The following is a 15,278-nucleotide window of genomic DNA, read 5'->3' as shown; positions in this document are numbered from 1 at the left end:
CTATTCCATCGACGAGGATAGAATAGAGAAAATTTTAAAACAGTATAGTACCAAAAAACTAGAAAAAATCTTCTTAAGAAATTGTTAGGCAAAAAATTATTGGTAAATTTTTATGCTGAGAATAGAACGTGATTTCATGCATTCAATCTATTAACCCTTTGACGACCTTTGGGACACATATGTCGCATTTTGTTTTTCGTCAATATTTTCCACATTTTTAGACCGATTTCGATAAAATTGATTTCTTTTGAAAGAGAATGAATGTAGCTACCAGAAAGTACCATAATATTGGATATTTTACATCACTGTGCTCAAATAGAACACTTCAAAGTCGAAAAATCTTAACTTTTTTTTCAAATTCCGCCAAACCCTATATAATTTGAAGGGTACAACTTTTAAAGCTGAAAATTGGAAATGTTGTACGGAGTGTCTGTTACTTTCTAAGGATAATCGCCTTTTCTACAAAAAAATTTGTTTCAAATTTTTATTGCTTTTGGCGTGATGGGACATATGTGTCCCATTGGTCGGTAAAGGTAAATAATTACCACTGATTTCCCTGTATTTCAACCACTTTTCGCGAATTTTGAAACACACAAATTTACAAAAAGATCGTTAAATTCGTGATTAAATGGGCACAACAAAGCATGATTCAAACCATTTTTGGTTTAAAACGATTCTATAAATTTTAAAAACGGAAAAGATTTTACACGTAGTTCTTATGGGAGACATGTTTTTTTCATAGAAAAATAAAGGTAAATAGTTACCTTTACCGACCAATGGGACACATATGTCCCATCATTTTTTTCATATTTGCAATTAAAAAAATTAATTTTCGATAATACTTTTGTTAATATTTTTGGGGTCGCTGAGCACGAATCTGCAATCAGAATTGCAAAATTCCCAGCCGTTCAGTTTTGGTCGTCAAAGGGTTAATTAATTCATGGTACACTATTTCGTTGTAGAAAAATAACAAACTTAAATCATTGCAAAATAATTGAAAAATAGTAAAAAAAAAGAAGATTGCAATACCTTTATATTTTTGGTTTGTCAAGTGTTCAATGAAATTACGCATTTGTGTGGCCGATAGACAGGTGAGAGATTAAGGATGACCATTGCCACGAACATTCCGCTGGATGTTGGATGTTTATTTACCAAATAAATCCATTTATATAACGAATCGAACAAGCGTCTCATTTTTCAAAACCAGAAGAAAAAAAATCACCTGCTCACCACATATTCCAATCATTTTACTGCGCATCGGGAATGGAACGCATCAATGCCAGAAGAGAAGAATAATTCAAAATAAAATAAATCCCAAATATACGGAGCGAAGCGAAGAGCATCTGAATACATTTTTCGGTTATAATGAGATGCTTTTTTTCTCTTCATTCGGGATACATAGAATCAAGAAGCAGGTTCATATTCTTTCTGGTTCTACGAACTTTGAGCGCATATAAACAAAGAAAGCAGAACGTAAAGCAAGCGAGAATAAAGAAAGAACGAAAGAAGAAAAAAAGACGAGACTGAAATAGCCGACAGTGATTTTTTTTATTCGAAATTTTGTTAAGAGTCTTTTCTTCCAGTTGTCGGCACGTAGATTGCCGGCCCGTTCTTTTTAGTGTTTTGTCGGATGCACAAAATGTTATTCTACATGAAATCTGAATTAATATATATGTGAAAAATACACCGGCTCGATGTCAAAACAAGCTAACACGGATGAATGGAAAGGAGCTGAATTTGTTACCGTGTACCATTGCTTAACTCTATCACGCAGCGCTGAACGTCGTAAGCACATCGGAATAACGTGCACCGATTATGAATGTTTCGGCGTATCTTGGCGGTAGTTTTTACGAATTCCTTTTCCATTTCGTTTGTTTCGTCATTATCTTTGTTCGGCTTTTGCTTAGTATCGTATAAAGCGACCAATTTAATTTTGCTTTCATTTAATACTTTACGGACAACGAAAGAGCCGTGCACTCGAAATTCAAATGTGCAATCAAAACCAAAATGGTACGAGATGATGAAGCAGAATGAATAACAAAAGTGAGGAAGCATGGTAAAGCTGACAGTTCAGTTCACCTGCTCTGTTTATTGTGTGGACGAAAATTTATGGAAAAACTATCAATTTCTTATTTAGGCTGGAATCACAAAAGTCGCTTTCATCTCCAACACTCTCTTGCATAACACTTTCAGCCAACGTTGGCATCACTACACATGAATTTTCGGGATATTTTATTGAATTTGGCTTGGATTTGTAAAGCGATAGCATGTTAGGAGATCTACAACAATGCCAAAGAAAACTTTCTACTATCTATTGTTAGTACTAGCAATCCACGCCTAGAAGTATGGTGCAAAAAAACATACATCACTTTGAATCTCACATATTGAATTGTATTGGCTTGTACATATATGCACAGTCGTTTTTGCAAGGGGCGAATCACTACTGAATTGACTGAAAGTACTGAAAACCACCGAATTTTTTTTTCTTGATACTGAAAATTACTGAAAACCGGTTTTCAGTACTTCAGTGTCAGTTTATGCATTGAATACGTCAAACTATGACACTTGACTTATATCATTAACGCCATACAGTTTAAAAATTGATATTGAGGTAGAATTTTGGGAAAAATTGAAAAAGATTTGTCTACAAAAGTGCGAAACTATTAAAATACGACATTCAGTAGTTTGGAAATAAAAATACGCCGAAAAACATTTGTGTAAAAAATCCATTCTTGTTTTGTTTGGTTTGAGTCTTCGTGGTTTCAGAGATGCACTGACATTTCAAAGAGTTGATGATACACACATCAATGTCATAGAAATTTTCATTCGACGAAAATTGCCAGACATATATTTTCGACATTAATCACTCTTTTCTGATGTCAGCTTCTTTATTGTGTCCTTAGACATTTCCAATTCAAATATAAAAGGACTTTATTTTTGATAAAATACGTTCAATTTCCATTTCGAATGCTAGAAAACAAACATTAAACACAAGTGTCAAGAAATTTTGACAATACTGAACTGCAATAAAAGTCATATATTTACTAGGTACTGAAAAAACTGAACCGCTACTGAAAATCGATCGCAGGTACTGAAAAGTACTGAAAACCGGTTCCAGTAGTAATTCGCCCCTTGCTTTTTTGTCTAATGTTTTTTGCATTTTCCGCGCACATACTGTGTAAACGTAAAAGTATTGCAATCGGTAATCACCATCAGTCAACAAATTTCTAAATATGGTTTCTCGTCTTCTACTCACTCAGAATTAGTACGATTCACATATACCAATGGTGATCTGTCAAATTACCATTATTACTATTGGCGAGAGTTGTGATTTTGTATGTATTGTATCTGCTCTGCTGTGCGATATTACTATGTCACAAAGAAGTATTGTTAGTAGTATGGTTTGTTTTAAATTGAATGATTTTGTCAATGATTTTTTGCGTCCAAACGCAATTTATATTTTTCTTTCGGTTTTATAGTGATTGGAATACATTTACCATGGATTGAAAAGAAAATACCCCAAAAGGAAATTTTTGTGTAAATGGAGCCAAATTTTGTGAGTGACCTTAACGACCTGGAATCATTTCGGATCATTTAAGAAAAATCCAAGTTTTACCCTCACTAGTAAAGGCTTCAAAGTGAAAAGCGTCGATTTCAAATTTGAATAGGGTATGGTGGGGCAATTCGCGCCACATTTTTCACAATTTTATATTTCCATGAAAATTGAAAAAGAAAATCAGGAATGTTTGGTATCATTTTGTAGCTTGTCATTTCACCTAACTTTTATATAAGAAATGTTTTTGGTTTGATCCCCTTTGGGGTCCGATATAGCCCTTGGAGCGGAATCCAAAATCGTGGGGTAATTCGCGCCGGCCGCATTTTCAGTGTTTTAAATGTGTTTATCATCCGAAATAGTGTTAGTGTTAGATTAGTACATCCTTCGCTGATGTTTTGTCAAAATTTCATGAAATTTGGACCGCTAGAAGCGAAGTTATTACGCCTAAAGTGACACTACCTTTTTTCATCGGTCGACAGGCGAACTTTGGCCCAAAATTCGAAAAAATGACTTTGCGCCGATTTTTATTTATCTAAGAAGTAGTCCACGCATTGTCAAACCCGTGGTACCGTTGGAAAGGTAATTGATGGTGCTACAAAAATACTCAGTCAACCACCCCTTCCGACCCCATTGAGGTCCCCAAAAACACGCTAATTGCCCCTTGTGTTTGTGGTGCGAATTGCCCCACAGCATGTATTGCTGTTTGAAGCTCGATTCAGCCACATGGCTGAAAATATTCAAAACAAATTTATATCCATAAGAAAGAGCTGGTGATTAGCTACAAAATACATCAACCCGTTTTAAAAAAAAATAAATTTTAATGGTCAAAGCTGAAATTCTGTGAGCTCGAATAATGAACTCAATACTAGCACAAAACACAGTTATGCCTGTAAATTGTCTGCACTCGAATGAAAAATGTCGAGTATACCAACCAAATATGGAGTTTTTAATGCTCTTTCGAATGATACTAGAACTTTAGATGAATATTCAAATCTTGGTAGATTGGCCGAAATGACTTCGGGTAGGGCAATTTCAATTGTAGATTTAATGTAGTTTAATGTAGTGTATTTACCTTTTTTATGTAGGAACATTTTTTTGAGTAATCGCCTATCGAAAAACCGCTCCAAAATGGGGTTACTCAAATCTTGGTCAAAAAACGCATTTTCCATGAATCAAATGTTTTTGTCGAATGGAGAATGTTTTCAAAAAAATGTCACTACAATTAAATTCCGACCACTACGATAATCCTAGGCACTGCTACAATTATTTTCGAGTCACTACAATTGACAGCCTAAGAACAAAATAACAACTTCTGAACTCTTTGCCGATAAATGAAACGAAAAAAAACTTAGAGCAAAAAAGGAAAAAATGAAGTTGCGAGCAAAAGTGACACAAGTGGGTATTGAGCGGAAAACACGTTTTTGTCATTTTTATCGCTACTGGAAAAAGACAGCGACTAGGTGTCTTCGGCAATATTGTATAGTTATTTCCATTTTTTCTCAGAGAAAAGATTTATCACTATTTTGCAACAATTTGCCATTCTCCTTTGCCAAGCCAAACAAATTATAAAACCGTAATGATTCAGCATTTTTTTTAAAGATTAACTTATCTTTTGTTAAAATTGCAGTCTAATCATTGGCGGTTAGCATTCACATGATCGCTCGTATGACATGATCTCATACAAAAAATAATCTAATCTGATAACAAACAATTCGAAGTTTCACGCTGGAGTATACTCTTTTCAGTTCTATGGAACCTCCGTTTCTCCACAAAAAAAACAAGACAGTTTAATTATGTGAGCAATGCTCACTGGGCATACATTGATTTTTAGTTAAATAGAGAAATTCGTAATCAATTAGATGTAAGGTTGGACGGTTCCATCAACAAAAAAATCATTTTTTCACAATAAAAAAGGCAAATGTTACCAACAAAGAAGTATTATCGATTTATATTTTTGTTTCAAAAATGCGGGAAAGTGTGAAAGAGTTTATTCAAAAGTTTTTGAAGTTCAATGTGTTTACATTTTTTGTGCTGCCTTTGAATAGTGTTTGCTGACTTATCTGTAGATACTTTCGACTGAGATATCTTAACCACAGTGACTTTAACATCAAGTTGACCAAAGTTTATTTTTTAACTCATTCAAATCATCGATTTTAACTTACCAAAATCAAAGTAAAACATTTCTTGTTCTATTGTGTCATGTGCAATCGAAGAAAAATCAACTGCAAAAAATAATTCCGTTGGACTGAATTATGAACCAAAAACTTCAGTAACATTTCAATTACTGGTTTCGTCAGTTATTGATATCTTAATTTTGGAATTACTGTATCTGTATGAATTTTCAAATGAAAACACGTTTATTCAATATCGCTAATGTGAGTGATTTATTTTTGTCTATTTTCAGCTTGAATCGCAGCCAAAAGAACACATCATTTTCTTACCTTTTTAATTCGGTCAAAAGCATAATGGTTCAGGTTTTCAACTGTCTTGACGCAATGCGAAAGAAAATCACGCAATGGAAGCGGGAAGGCTTACGCATAGCGCTGGTACCAACCATGGGTAACCTCCATGAAGGTCATTATTCAATGGTGACGTTGGCCCGACAACATGCTGATAAAGTTATCGCCACTATCTTCGTAAACCCCACACAGTTTGGTCCAAATGAAGATTTTGATTGCTATCCACGTACACCGGAGGGCGACATTTTGGGGCTGGAGCAAGTTAGCTGTGATGCAGTGTGGATTCCCACAGTGGAAACAATGTATCCGCTCGGTATACACAAAACTACGCAGATTCACGTGCCAGGAGTGAGCGAAGTACTGGAAGCTGTAAATCGACCCACTCATTTTGATAGCGTTGCCACGGTTGTAGCTCGGCTATTTTTGCAGGTGCAACCAGACATTGCTGTATTCGGACGGAAAGACTACCAACAGCTTGCGGTTATCAGGCAGATGACAACCGAATTGAATTTCCCAATACAGATTATTGGCGCAGATACTATTCGTGAAGAGGATGGCCTGGCCAAAAGTTCACGTAATCAATACCTAAGCGCCGAACAGCGATTGATGTCCACTATTATTTATCGTACTCTGTTGGATATGCGCGAAGGCTATATAGCCGGTCGTTCACGCGCTAACATCGAAGCGGATGCAACTGCTGCATTGGCGGTGGCTGGCTTTCAAGTGGAATATGCAGTGCTACGCACTCCAGAATTGGCTGAACCAACTTCTGAATGTGATGAAAATCGTGTAGCACTGATTGCTGCAGTTTTGGGAAGGACCAGATTAATTGACCATTTAGAGTTTTCATGTCCAAAAATTCAGTAAATTTATTATAGTATTTATTCTATTATCACATTGATGAAATATTTACATGAATTTCAATAAAGTAAACATGTTGGATTTTCACACAAAAAATCTGAGGGCAAATTGATAGACAAATGAGATATTTTTTTAAATTGTTTGTTTCGTTAAAAATTGAAATACAAATGGGAAGGACAATTTCAATTATGGCACTTTAGGCAAAACATTTTTTCTTTATTTTTAATTAACTATTGTTATTGTGTTCTCAAAGCACACCAAATTTGAAAGTCGTCGAACTTTCTAAAAATATAGTTTGAAATGAGCAGTGTTGGGTTAAGATAAAGATATTAGATAAGATACAGATAAGATGATATCTTTTATCTTATCTTAATCTTGCAGTAAAATATCTCATCTTATCTAGATATATATTTTTTATGTATTATATTCTAGATACTTATAAGATAGTATCTTATCTTCATACTTTTTTTAGATAAGATGCTGCATCTTATCTAGATAATTTTTTTCAAAATAAAAAAGAATCCCATCTTATCTAGATACAGAAATTGTTAACATTACCCAACACTGGAAATGAGTAGTTTGGGGGCGAAAATGTAATACAGAAAAGTTGCGCGGAAAAATGTCGATGAGCGGAAAAGGATAGCTATACATATAGTAAACTGTATAGTAAACTATAGTGAACTATATAGCTATCTCTTTTCATTTGACATTTTTCCACGCAAATTTTCTGTATTACATTTTCGCTCCAAACTACTCAAATTATGTTATCCTTTGCGTTTACCGAAAACGCTTCCTATAAAATGAACACAACTGGCCAACACTGTTTCTGTTTATCGTTTAGTTATTATGTCAAGCATTCGCCAAACTTATTCTCGATTTCGTTCATCAATCATTTCATGATGAATTATTACGTGATTTATCTAAATGATTTCTCGATTTCAGTTGCATCCTTTGAACGTCGTCGTCGTTGTCATCGTCATAAACTGGCCTAAGATTCTCTTTGCGTTTTCCCTATTTTGGAACTAATGTGTTTTCCGTTTTTCTGATTTACTACCGTCCCGTTATTCATTTTACGCAGACCAGAGGGCAATTTTTCTTTGCCAAAAATGAGTTATGTTCGGAAAAGATGCACAGCTGTACAATTGTCGGTTACAAATATCATCCATTTTAGAATATAATTGAATTGCCGTTCCCAACGAAGGTGATACTGTTATCAATCAATCACATTTTATTTGGACCGAAAGAAAGATTTATTGAGCTTAGCTAAATGTTCAGAAGAAAGAGTTTAATTTCTTCAATTCGAGCCTTATTTAGGTATGGACCAAATGCTTACATTTAATTGAATCCCATAACTCCTGAGCCAACTATTAGATTTGAGAAAAGTTATCAACCGTTGAAAAGACATAAGTTTTAATAGATTGTGATACATAGAAAATCATGAAATTTTTTACGTTGGATTTGAGAATCCGATTTCATGATTTACTGTATTTTTCTCCCACATTTTTGCTTCGCATCTTTCTCACAATGTATTTTTGGCCACAATTTTCAGGTAATTTGTTCCATTTTATCATCAACTGACAAATTTACCATCGATGTATCTAGTTTAACAAAGTAAAATCATAGAGACACAATTTTGTTGTTGTTGCAGAGTATTTTTCTGTTGAATTCAATTTCAGGTGCCATATAAAAAACACAAATGAACGGAAGTTTTCTATTAATACGTGTGGTTCAATTCTTTAAAATACGTACCATTTTTTTCAGTCGAATCATATTTCCGTAGGCTTCACAACAGTGTGGATAGTATCCATTATGCTAAACAATTGCCTAGGAAATAAACGATAAATAATCAATATCATTGTCATTGGGCTGCAGTCATGATGATAATGAATTGATCATTTCTTCTTTTATATTTACAATTATCTGTGTTACAGGATGTGACACAATAAAGAGTCCAAAATCATATGTCACTATCTATCTAGCAGGCAAATGACCTCAAGGTATATGTACAGATATCCCAAAATCGTCTCTGTGAGTTGAAGTCACATCCGTGATACATTGTTCATCGCATGTATACGTTCAACAGGAACTACGAACTAAAACGAACAAATACGTCTGTTCAGTTCTATTGTCAACTTCTATTCCATTATGTGCCGAACCATTTTTTCCCCTATACTTTGAAGATAGAAATGAATTTAAAACGGAATCACAGCCCCAAGGTGTTTATTTTCAATAGCCGTTCTAAGCAGCATAAAAACAAAAACAATGAATAATTGTTCTATTGTTGTTCCTTGAGTCGTTTGCCATTACTTTACAGGTAGAGAACAAGGGCGAAAATGCTATGTCAAAAAATGCGTCTTGAGCCTAAACGAGATAGAAACTTAGTTTGAGTTTCACTTTAAAATTATTTTAAGAAAATTATGCAACTTGAATCATTGGGTGAAACAAAAATTGATAAACCAGCAATGGTGATATGATATGCAAAGTCATTAAGTCCAAGATAGGCGCCGCCCAAGCTCGAACGAACTCGAACGAACTCGAACAGTTCGTGTTCGTGAGCAGCTCTATTAGGCGGTTGGATTCGAGTTATAGGAAAAGGAATTCTTTGTTTCTGTACTTCAATCGATTTTCATTTTCTTGTGTCCTTACAGATATCGATATGATCAATCAAATCGACTTTTTGAGGTTTTCATATTTTGTTAATAGTAAAAAGCGAAAGTTGATGCAAAAAATTTACTCTAATTTCTATGTGATTTATATTGTATACAAGTTCAAATTCTCTGTAAGTTTAAAAATCCAACTTTCGTAGGTTATAACATTTGGTTTTTCGTCATGCTATTAGTATTATCGATTTTCTCTACACATTTGTTATTTACAATTTTAAATAATTCATTCATTAAATAAATATGATCAAAAGTAAAAATTTCACAAAAATTGAACAAAAACGCGCGTAATTTCTATTGTGAATATAGATTTCAAATTGAACATATAAATAGCAGCGGAGCAGTTTTGTGCAGTTGTTGTGCTTAATAGTTGTCCGAATGACAAATTCCCTATTTTGGCATTGATTCAATTCTAATGACCTCACAGTAATCGTATTTTTGCGGCATTTTTTTTTCTTGTACAAAAACTAGCCCACCCTGCATAGTTTTCACTTTTCACGGACATAAATGAACGACGGGTAAGCAAAACAAATTAGTTTAATCTCATGATTGTTGCTCCTTGTTTTGCCGACTTAGGTAGTTTATTCCGTGTCTTTTTTATCCATAGTATTTTGCTTAGATTTTGCCTTACCAGCTTATTGGTATATTATTTTTTTCTATTATTTGATTACATATACGATATACCGGTAAACTCCTTATTTTCCACAATTTTTCTTATTAGTCTTTTCGATTCTTCATTTCTATTATGGATTAACTATGGTATTTAGGATTGAAATTTCATGGTTACATTCACAATCTCATCCAAATATTTTCGGTTTTCATCTTTAAAGCAATTTAATTTTTGTTGTTTGCTTCGAAAACCACAATCCAACCGAAAATCTCTCTTAGTACGGTTCCAAATTCTTTTAGCGCCAGTTTTTAGCGTGTACATTTATGCTCATCGGCACAGAGAAGATAGTTTCTTCATTTTTTGTGCCTAAGTGGATTGACGGTTTTTTCTATGGATTTAGTTCTGCGTGGCACATTTCTAAGAATATATGTGTGTATGAAGTGTGAATAACGTTTGCAATCCCACAAACCAAGGGATAAACCATATATGTGTGATGTGTGGCGGGACCTTTTGATATATTATACTATGCAGCAATTTGAAAAGAAAGAGAACGAACATCGCAAAATAGAAAGAAAAAAAAACAAAATTCGGTTTTTTACGCTCTAATTTTTTTTGGGAATATGCATTGGCGCTTTTTGTGTAGTTGGGTGTTAGTATCGGTTAGTGTCTAGATCAAAGAAGCAGCTATTCTGAATTTTTTTTTTCTTCACATCAAAGTAAAATCGAAATTAATTACGGGAAAAAATCGTTGTACCGAATTACCTCAGATCGAAATTGAATGAATTCCAAACATTTATTCATGCCATTTATTGCATACGAAAATAGCATGAGCAATACCAAAAATTATTCGAAATCTTGACATTTGGAATAATGAAAAGAATATGTTCTGGCATACACAGATTTACATTGTCTTGTCTTTCAATCATTTCAACTGCTTATTATTCATGTGATTACGGTCGCCACACTGAGCGACACAAATGTAGCTTGCGTTTCGTAAATTACTTTTCCTTATATTACATTCAAGGATGAATGTCTTTTATAGAATCAGTTTGATGTCTTATATTTTTCCAAAAATTTATTGTCTGGAGGTGTAGCCTTGTGCATGAATATGCGTTTTTCGAAGGACTACGCAAAATTAATCCTCGCCATGTCCTCACTGAGTTAACGTGCTGTTAACTCCTTTATCAAGTAGAATTATAGAAAAGTGCAGTCACAAAAGAAACTATGAATGCGTTGAAATGAGTGTTGGTTTCCGTAAAGTGTTCTTCCTCATTTTATTCACGTGCCTCTTTCAAATTTCCATAGCGAGATGGCCATTTCCTTGGATAGACAGCATGAAGAGAAAGAGCAATTATAGCTTTATGACTTTTACTATGTTTTTTTTCCTTCGAATTTCTGTGCAAAACCCAGAACTATAAAAAAAAGACAGTACGAGAGATAAAAAAGGGCACTTACCCGGGTGTCAACAGCAGGAGGATAATAATTCGTCTATTGTGGAAAATAAAAATGTGATTATTATATACTATAAGTCACCACACTATTGGATTTCAAGCAATTTTTTTTTCACAAATTCTAGAGAAGAAATCATTGTGTCATTTTATCAACTGATAGTGATACTTTACATCCATGTATCTTTTGTCTCATCGAAACGCGAAAATGATATTTTCAGGGTCCATTTCCATGGATGAACATGTTGGTCGTATTCGATATGGTCCATTACAGACTTGCCGTTGCCTTGTTTTAAAGCAATCACAAGCACCCAAATACAAACACAGGCAACAAAATCGATCGACTAGCAAAGAAGAACTATAAATTACCCCAAACGGTCATCAGAAAAAGAAAGGCCAAAAATAGCAAACGAAATAGACATAATACCTTGAATTCACAGACAACTCCATGCATGCTGTGTATAGAAAAACGAAAAAAAAACTACTCGGCTCAAGGGTCGAAAAATAATATCAGATGAAAATACAGCCTTAAAGGTGTTCAAAGTATTATTATCTGTTTCGTTTCTATTCGAAATTTATTTTGACCAAACACAACAAGCATTATCGTTCCTTTTCTTTCTGTGCTTTCAGTTGTATTTTCTTTCCCATTTTTTTTTTCATTTGCTGTCATTGAAGCAATTATCAGCAGTGCTCGTTTATGCCGTTTGTTTTATGTTCTTGACTGCTCCATGGGGTGATCTGTTATGTTTTTCCACGTAAGACTCAGGCACATTAACAATGCCTCTGTCGGATGTATATATACGCATGGGCAATAATTATATGTGTGTGTGTAGTATTTGGTTTTTGTGCATACGCTATTCCATTCCCTCGCTTTATTCAACGCATTTGCTATAATGTCGTTTTTCGAATGGCAGACACTTTCATTTGCGCCACTCAAAGAACGAATTATTTTTTAATTTAAATTCGGAGTGTGATACTACGCAGCTCAATAGTATTCCGAGTACTTTTGTTGTTGTTTTTTCTAGCGTCAAATTATAATTTTAAATGGAACTCGATAGAGCCGCAAGAGTGCACATTGGTGCCGTTGAGGCGGACAAATCTTTTGACCAAATGATAAATTAGCTACCGTGCCAATTGAATAGGTATAAAATATTGTGTGCGCATCACAACAATCTTGGGATTTATTGTTTGGTTTCTGAATAGTTTATTCCTTGAAATTGTTTCATTTCTCTTGCGTCTTTACTCTTTTTCTTGAAATGCGATCGAAGTTGCACATTGTACGAATCTACGAATCTAGTATATGCGGCAGTCAAGAACAAAGCGAAAGGTGTAAGTCGATCGACTCTGACAACCGTAATTAGAAGTACGATTTGGTGTAAGAATAGGTGATAAACAATATAAAGGTGTTGTGGCTCATTTTTCTTCTATTTGTGTTATTCCCTTTGTCTCATATGTTATTGGTATCAATTGTCGTACATGTTGCAGCTTCTATGTATGTATTCTTTTGCAAAAAGATATGGTGCTAGAAATAAAAGTGTAAAAATCTATTGTGTTACAATTCGGTTATTTTTATTATTCTAGGTGCGTTTCGGCAAACCTTTTATTTTGGCAAATTGTATCGAAGAAAAAAATACATTCGAATCGTATTCTACTTCGGCTTCGGTCATCGAAAAACAATCTACCATGAAAAGAGAAAACAAAAGATAAATGAATTTCTGAACATCGTATTACAAAAGAATTACATGTGTACTGTCCTAAAGACTATCTAATTTTTATGACCATTCTATGGAATAAAATCGCTTTGTTCGGTAGGCTGTGTGAAGTTTGACCGCGGCGGCGCCTTTTCGCAAGTTTTTTTTTCTTGTCATTTTAGTTTTGGATTCGAATGGATTCCAGATCCATTTGTATCAATTTTAAACAATGCTATAATTTTGCTCTATTTAACCATGGCTATTTGAAGAAACATCTGCGTCCATCCTAGCAGAAGACCGTTACTTAAATTAAATTAGTTCCCTCCAAATTTACACTCTGAATATAGTGTATTTAAAATTTTATATTTTCAATTTAAATAATATCTGATTAGATACGATGGTATCGCGTAAATTTCTTAAAATAATACATAAAATCGTATAATCCAGTTAAATGGCTTGGTGTAAAAGTCGATTACTGATTATTACACGCTATATATTCAACATGAATCCCATTGACACTACAAAATCTACAAAGTGCAAAATTTGTTAGAAAAAACGTTGAAGTTCCAAGGTTATAAAACTCCAAACTGTACGCTTAAACAGAAAACCCGAACCATTGTGACCATAGAGCGAAGTTGAATATATACAACTCCTGGATTTATTCTAAATATTTCATTGAATCAAATAATACTTTTGTACTGTGTTTTAGCAACTTATGAAGATGAAGACTAAGTCAACGTTATACTGAAAAACATTTACGAGGCCCTGAGCTATATCTATTTCAATTTGATATGGCATGCTTCACTTCTCATGCAACATCTACCATTTTGGAAACCATTGAAAATTCAGTATTTTTCTTATAATTGATGCATTGCGCTTGAATTCGTAATAAAATTGAGGTGAAATCGTTTTGTTTTACTGGTTTAGTTTTCATAGGTTGCTCAAACACTATATAAAATTTCAATATTTACACACATTTGCAGGGTAGTGCACGTATAAACATAACAAAATGCACGTGGGATAACCTATATAAATATATACAGTGCCGTGCAAAAGTTTGAGTACGACTATAAAATCCATATTTCAATGTCTTTTTGTCCCGTTCAACCCAAATAAGGGTTTTAATCTGATTTTGAGGACAACATTTGGCCGGCCTTTGGCCATTTTTGGCCATTAATAAATGGCGGCCAAAAATGAGTTTTTTAACGGGCCAACGGATCAAAAAGTAATGTACATCACTGGAAAGGTCTTGAAAAATAGGTCTTTCATTTTTGGCCTCAAACATCAAAATCGGCCGGCATTTGACCAAGATATGGCCGTTGGAAAATGGTAAAATGAAACGGCCAATTTTTTCAAACGGCCATATCTTGGCCAAATGGCCAACAATTTGAATGTTTTACACCAGAATTCACATGCACTCCTCAAGACCTTTCCAACAACATATAACATGGCCAAGAAACGGCCGTTTGAAAAAATTGGATCAGATTAAAACCCTTATTTGGGTTGAATGGGACAAAAAGTCATTGAAATATGGATTTTATAGTCGTACTCAAACTTTTGCACGGCACTGTATATATAAAAAAAACTCTCGTAGATTATATCACCATGTCAAGCTGTGTCAACATCAGTCATGCAGTCTAAAACTTTCCATCTTATCACATCAACTGGTCGAAACATGTTGAATGTATCAGCATGACTGTTGATCACAACCACAAATATGTTCTAATAACAGATGACACATATTTAAAAAAAAAAGAAGTGCGTTTATGCTTCTATATTCTTCAAACGAACATTTACTTCGATTGCATCATTTTAGTCAATGTATGTGTTTAAAAAAAACTAATACCAAAATGCTGGGATGATTATCCAACGCACATATATTCTCATTTTATGGCTCTATGCTCTATGAGCACGCGCATTCATTGATATGCATTTATTTATTCTTTGAATTGTCCCCTTTTTACTTTCTCGTTGCTTCGACTTTAATTTCGAA

The 15,278-nt window shown here is 34.1% G+C and overlaps 1 protein-coding gene across 1 annotated transcript; it reads left to right on the top strand.

Annotated features, from left to right (window-relative positions):
• Positions 1 to 5,317: 5,317 nt before the first annotated feature.
• LOC129574987 (pantothenate synthetase-like) lies at positions 5,318 to 9,481 on the top strand. Its single transcript, XM_055457724.1, has 2 exons — positions 5,318 to 5,887; positions 5,961 to 9,481. Exon 2 carries the CDS (start codon positions 6,022 to 6,024, stop codon positions 6,880 to 6,882), a length of 861 nt encoding a protein of 286 aa, XP_055313699.1. The 5' UTR covers positions 5,318 to 5,887; positions 5,961 to 6,021; the 3' UTR covers positions 6,883 to 9,481.
• The last annotated feature ends 5,797 nt before the right edge of the window (positions 9,482 to 15,278 follow it).

This window comes from Sitodiplosis mosellana, unplaced genomic scaffold, assembly GCF_009176505.1.
Source record: "Sitodiplosis mosellana isolate CC-2019 unplaced genomic scaffold, AAFC_SMos_1.0 Smas_scaffold_6166, whole genome shotgun sequence".
Classification (NCBI taxonomy): domain Eukaryota; kingdom Metazoa; phylum Arthropoda; class Insecta; order Diptera; family Cecidomyiidae; genus Sitodiplosis; species Sitodiplosis mosellana.
The sequence above is the reverse complement of the archived record's forward strand: the minus strand, read 5'-3'. Positions and strand labels throughout refer to the sequence as shown.

Excerpts from the sequence above, each read along its gene's own strand:
- LOC129574987 (XM_055457724.1), top strand. The coding sequence starts at position 6,022 with ATGGTTCAGGTTTTCAACTGTCTTGACGCAATGCGAAAGAAAATCACG.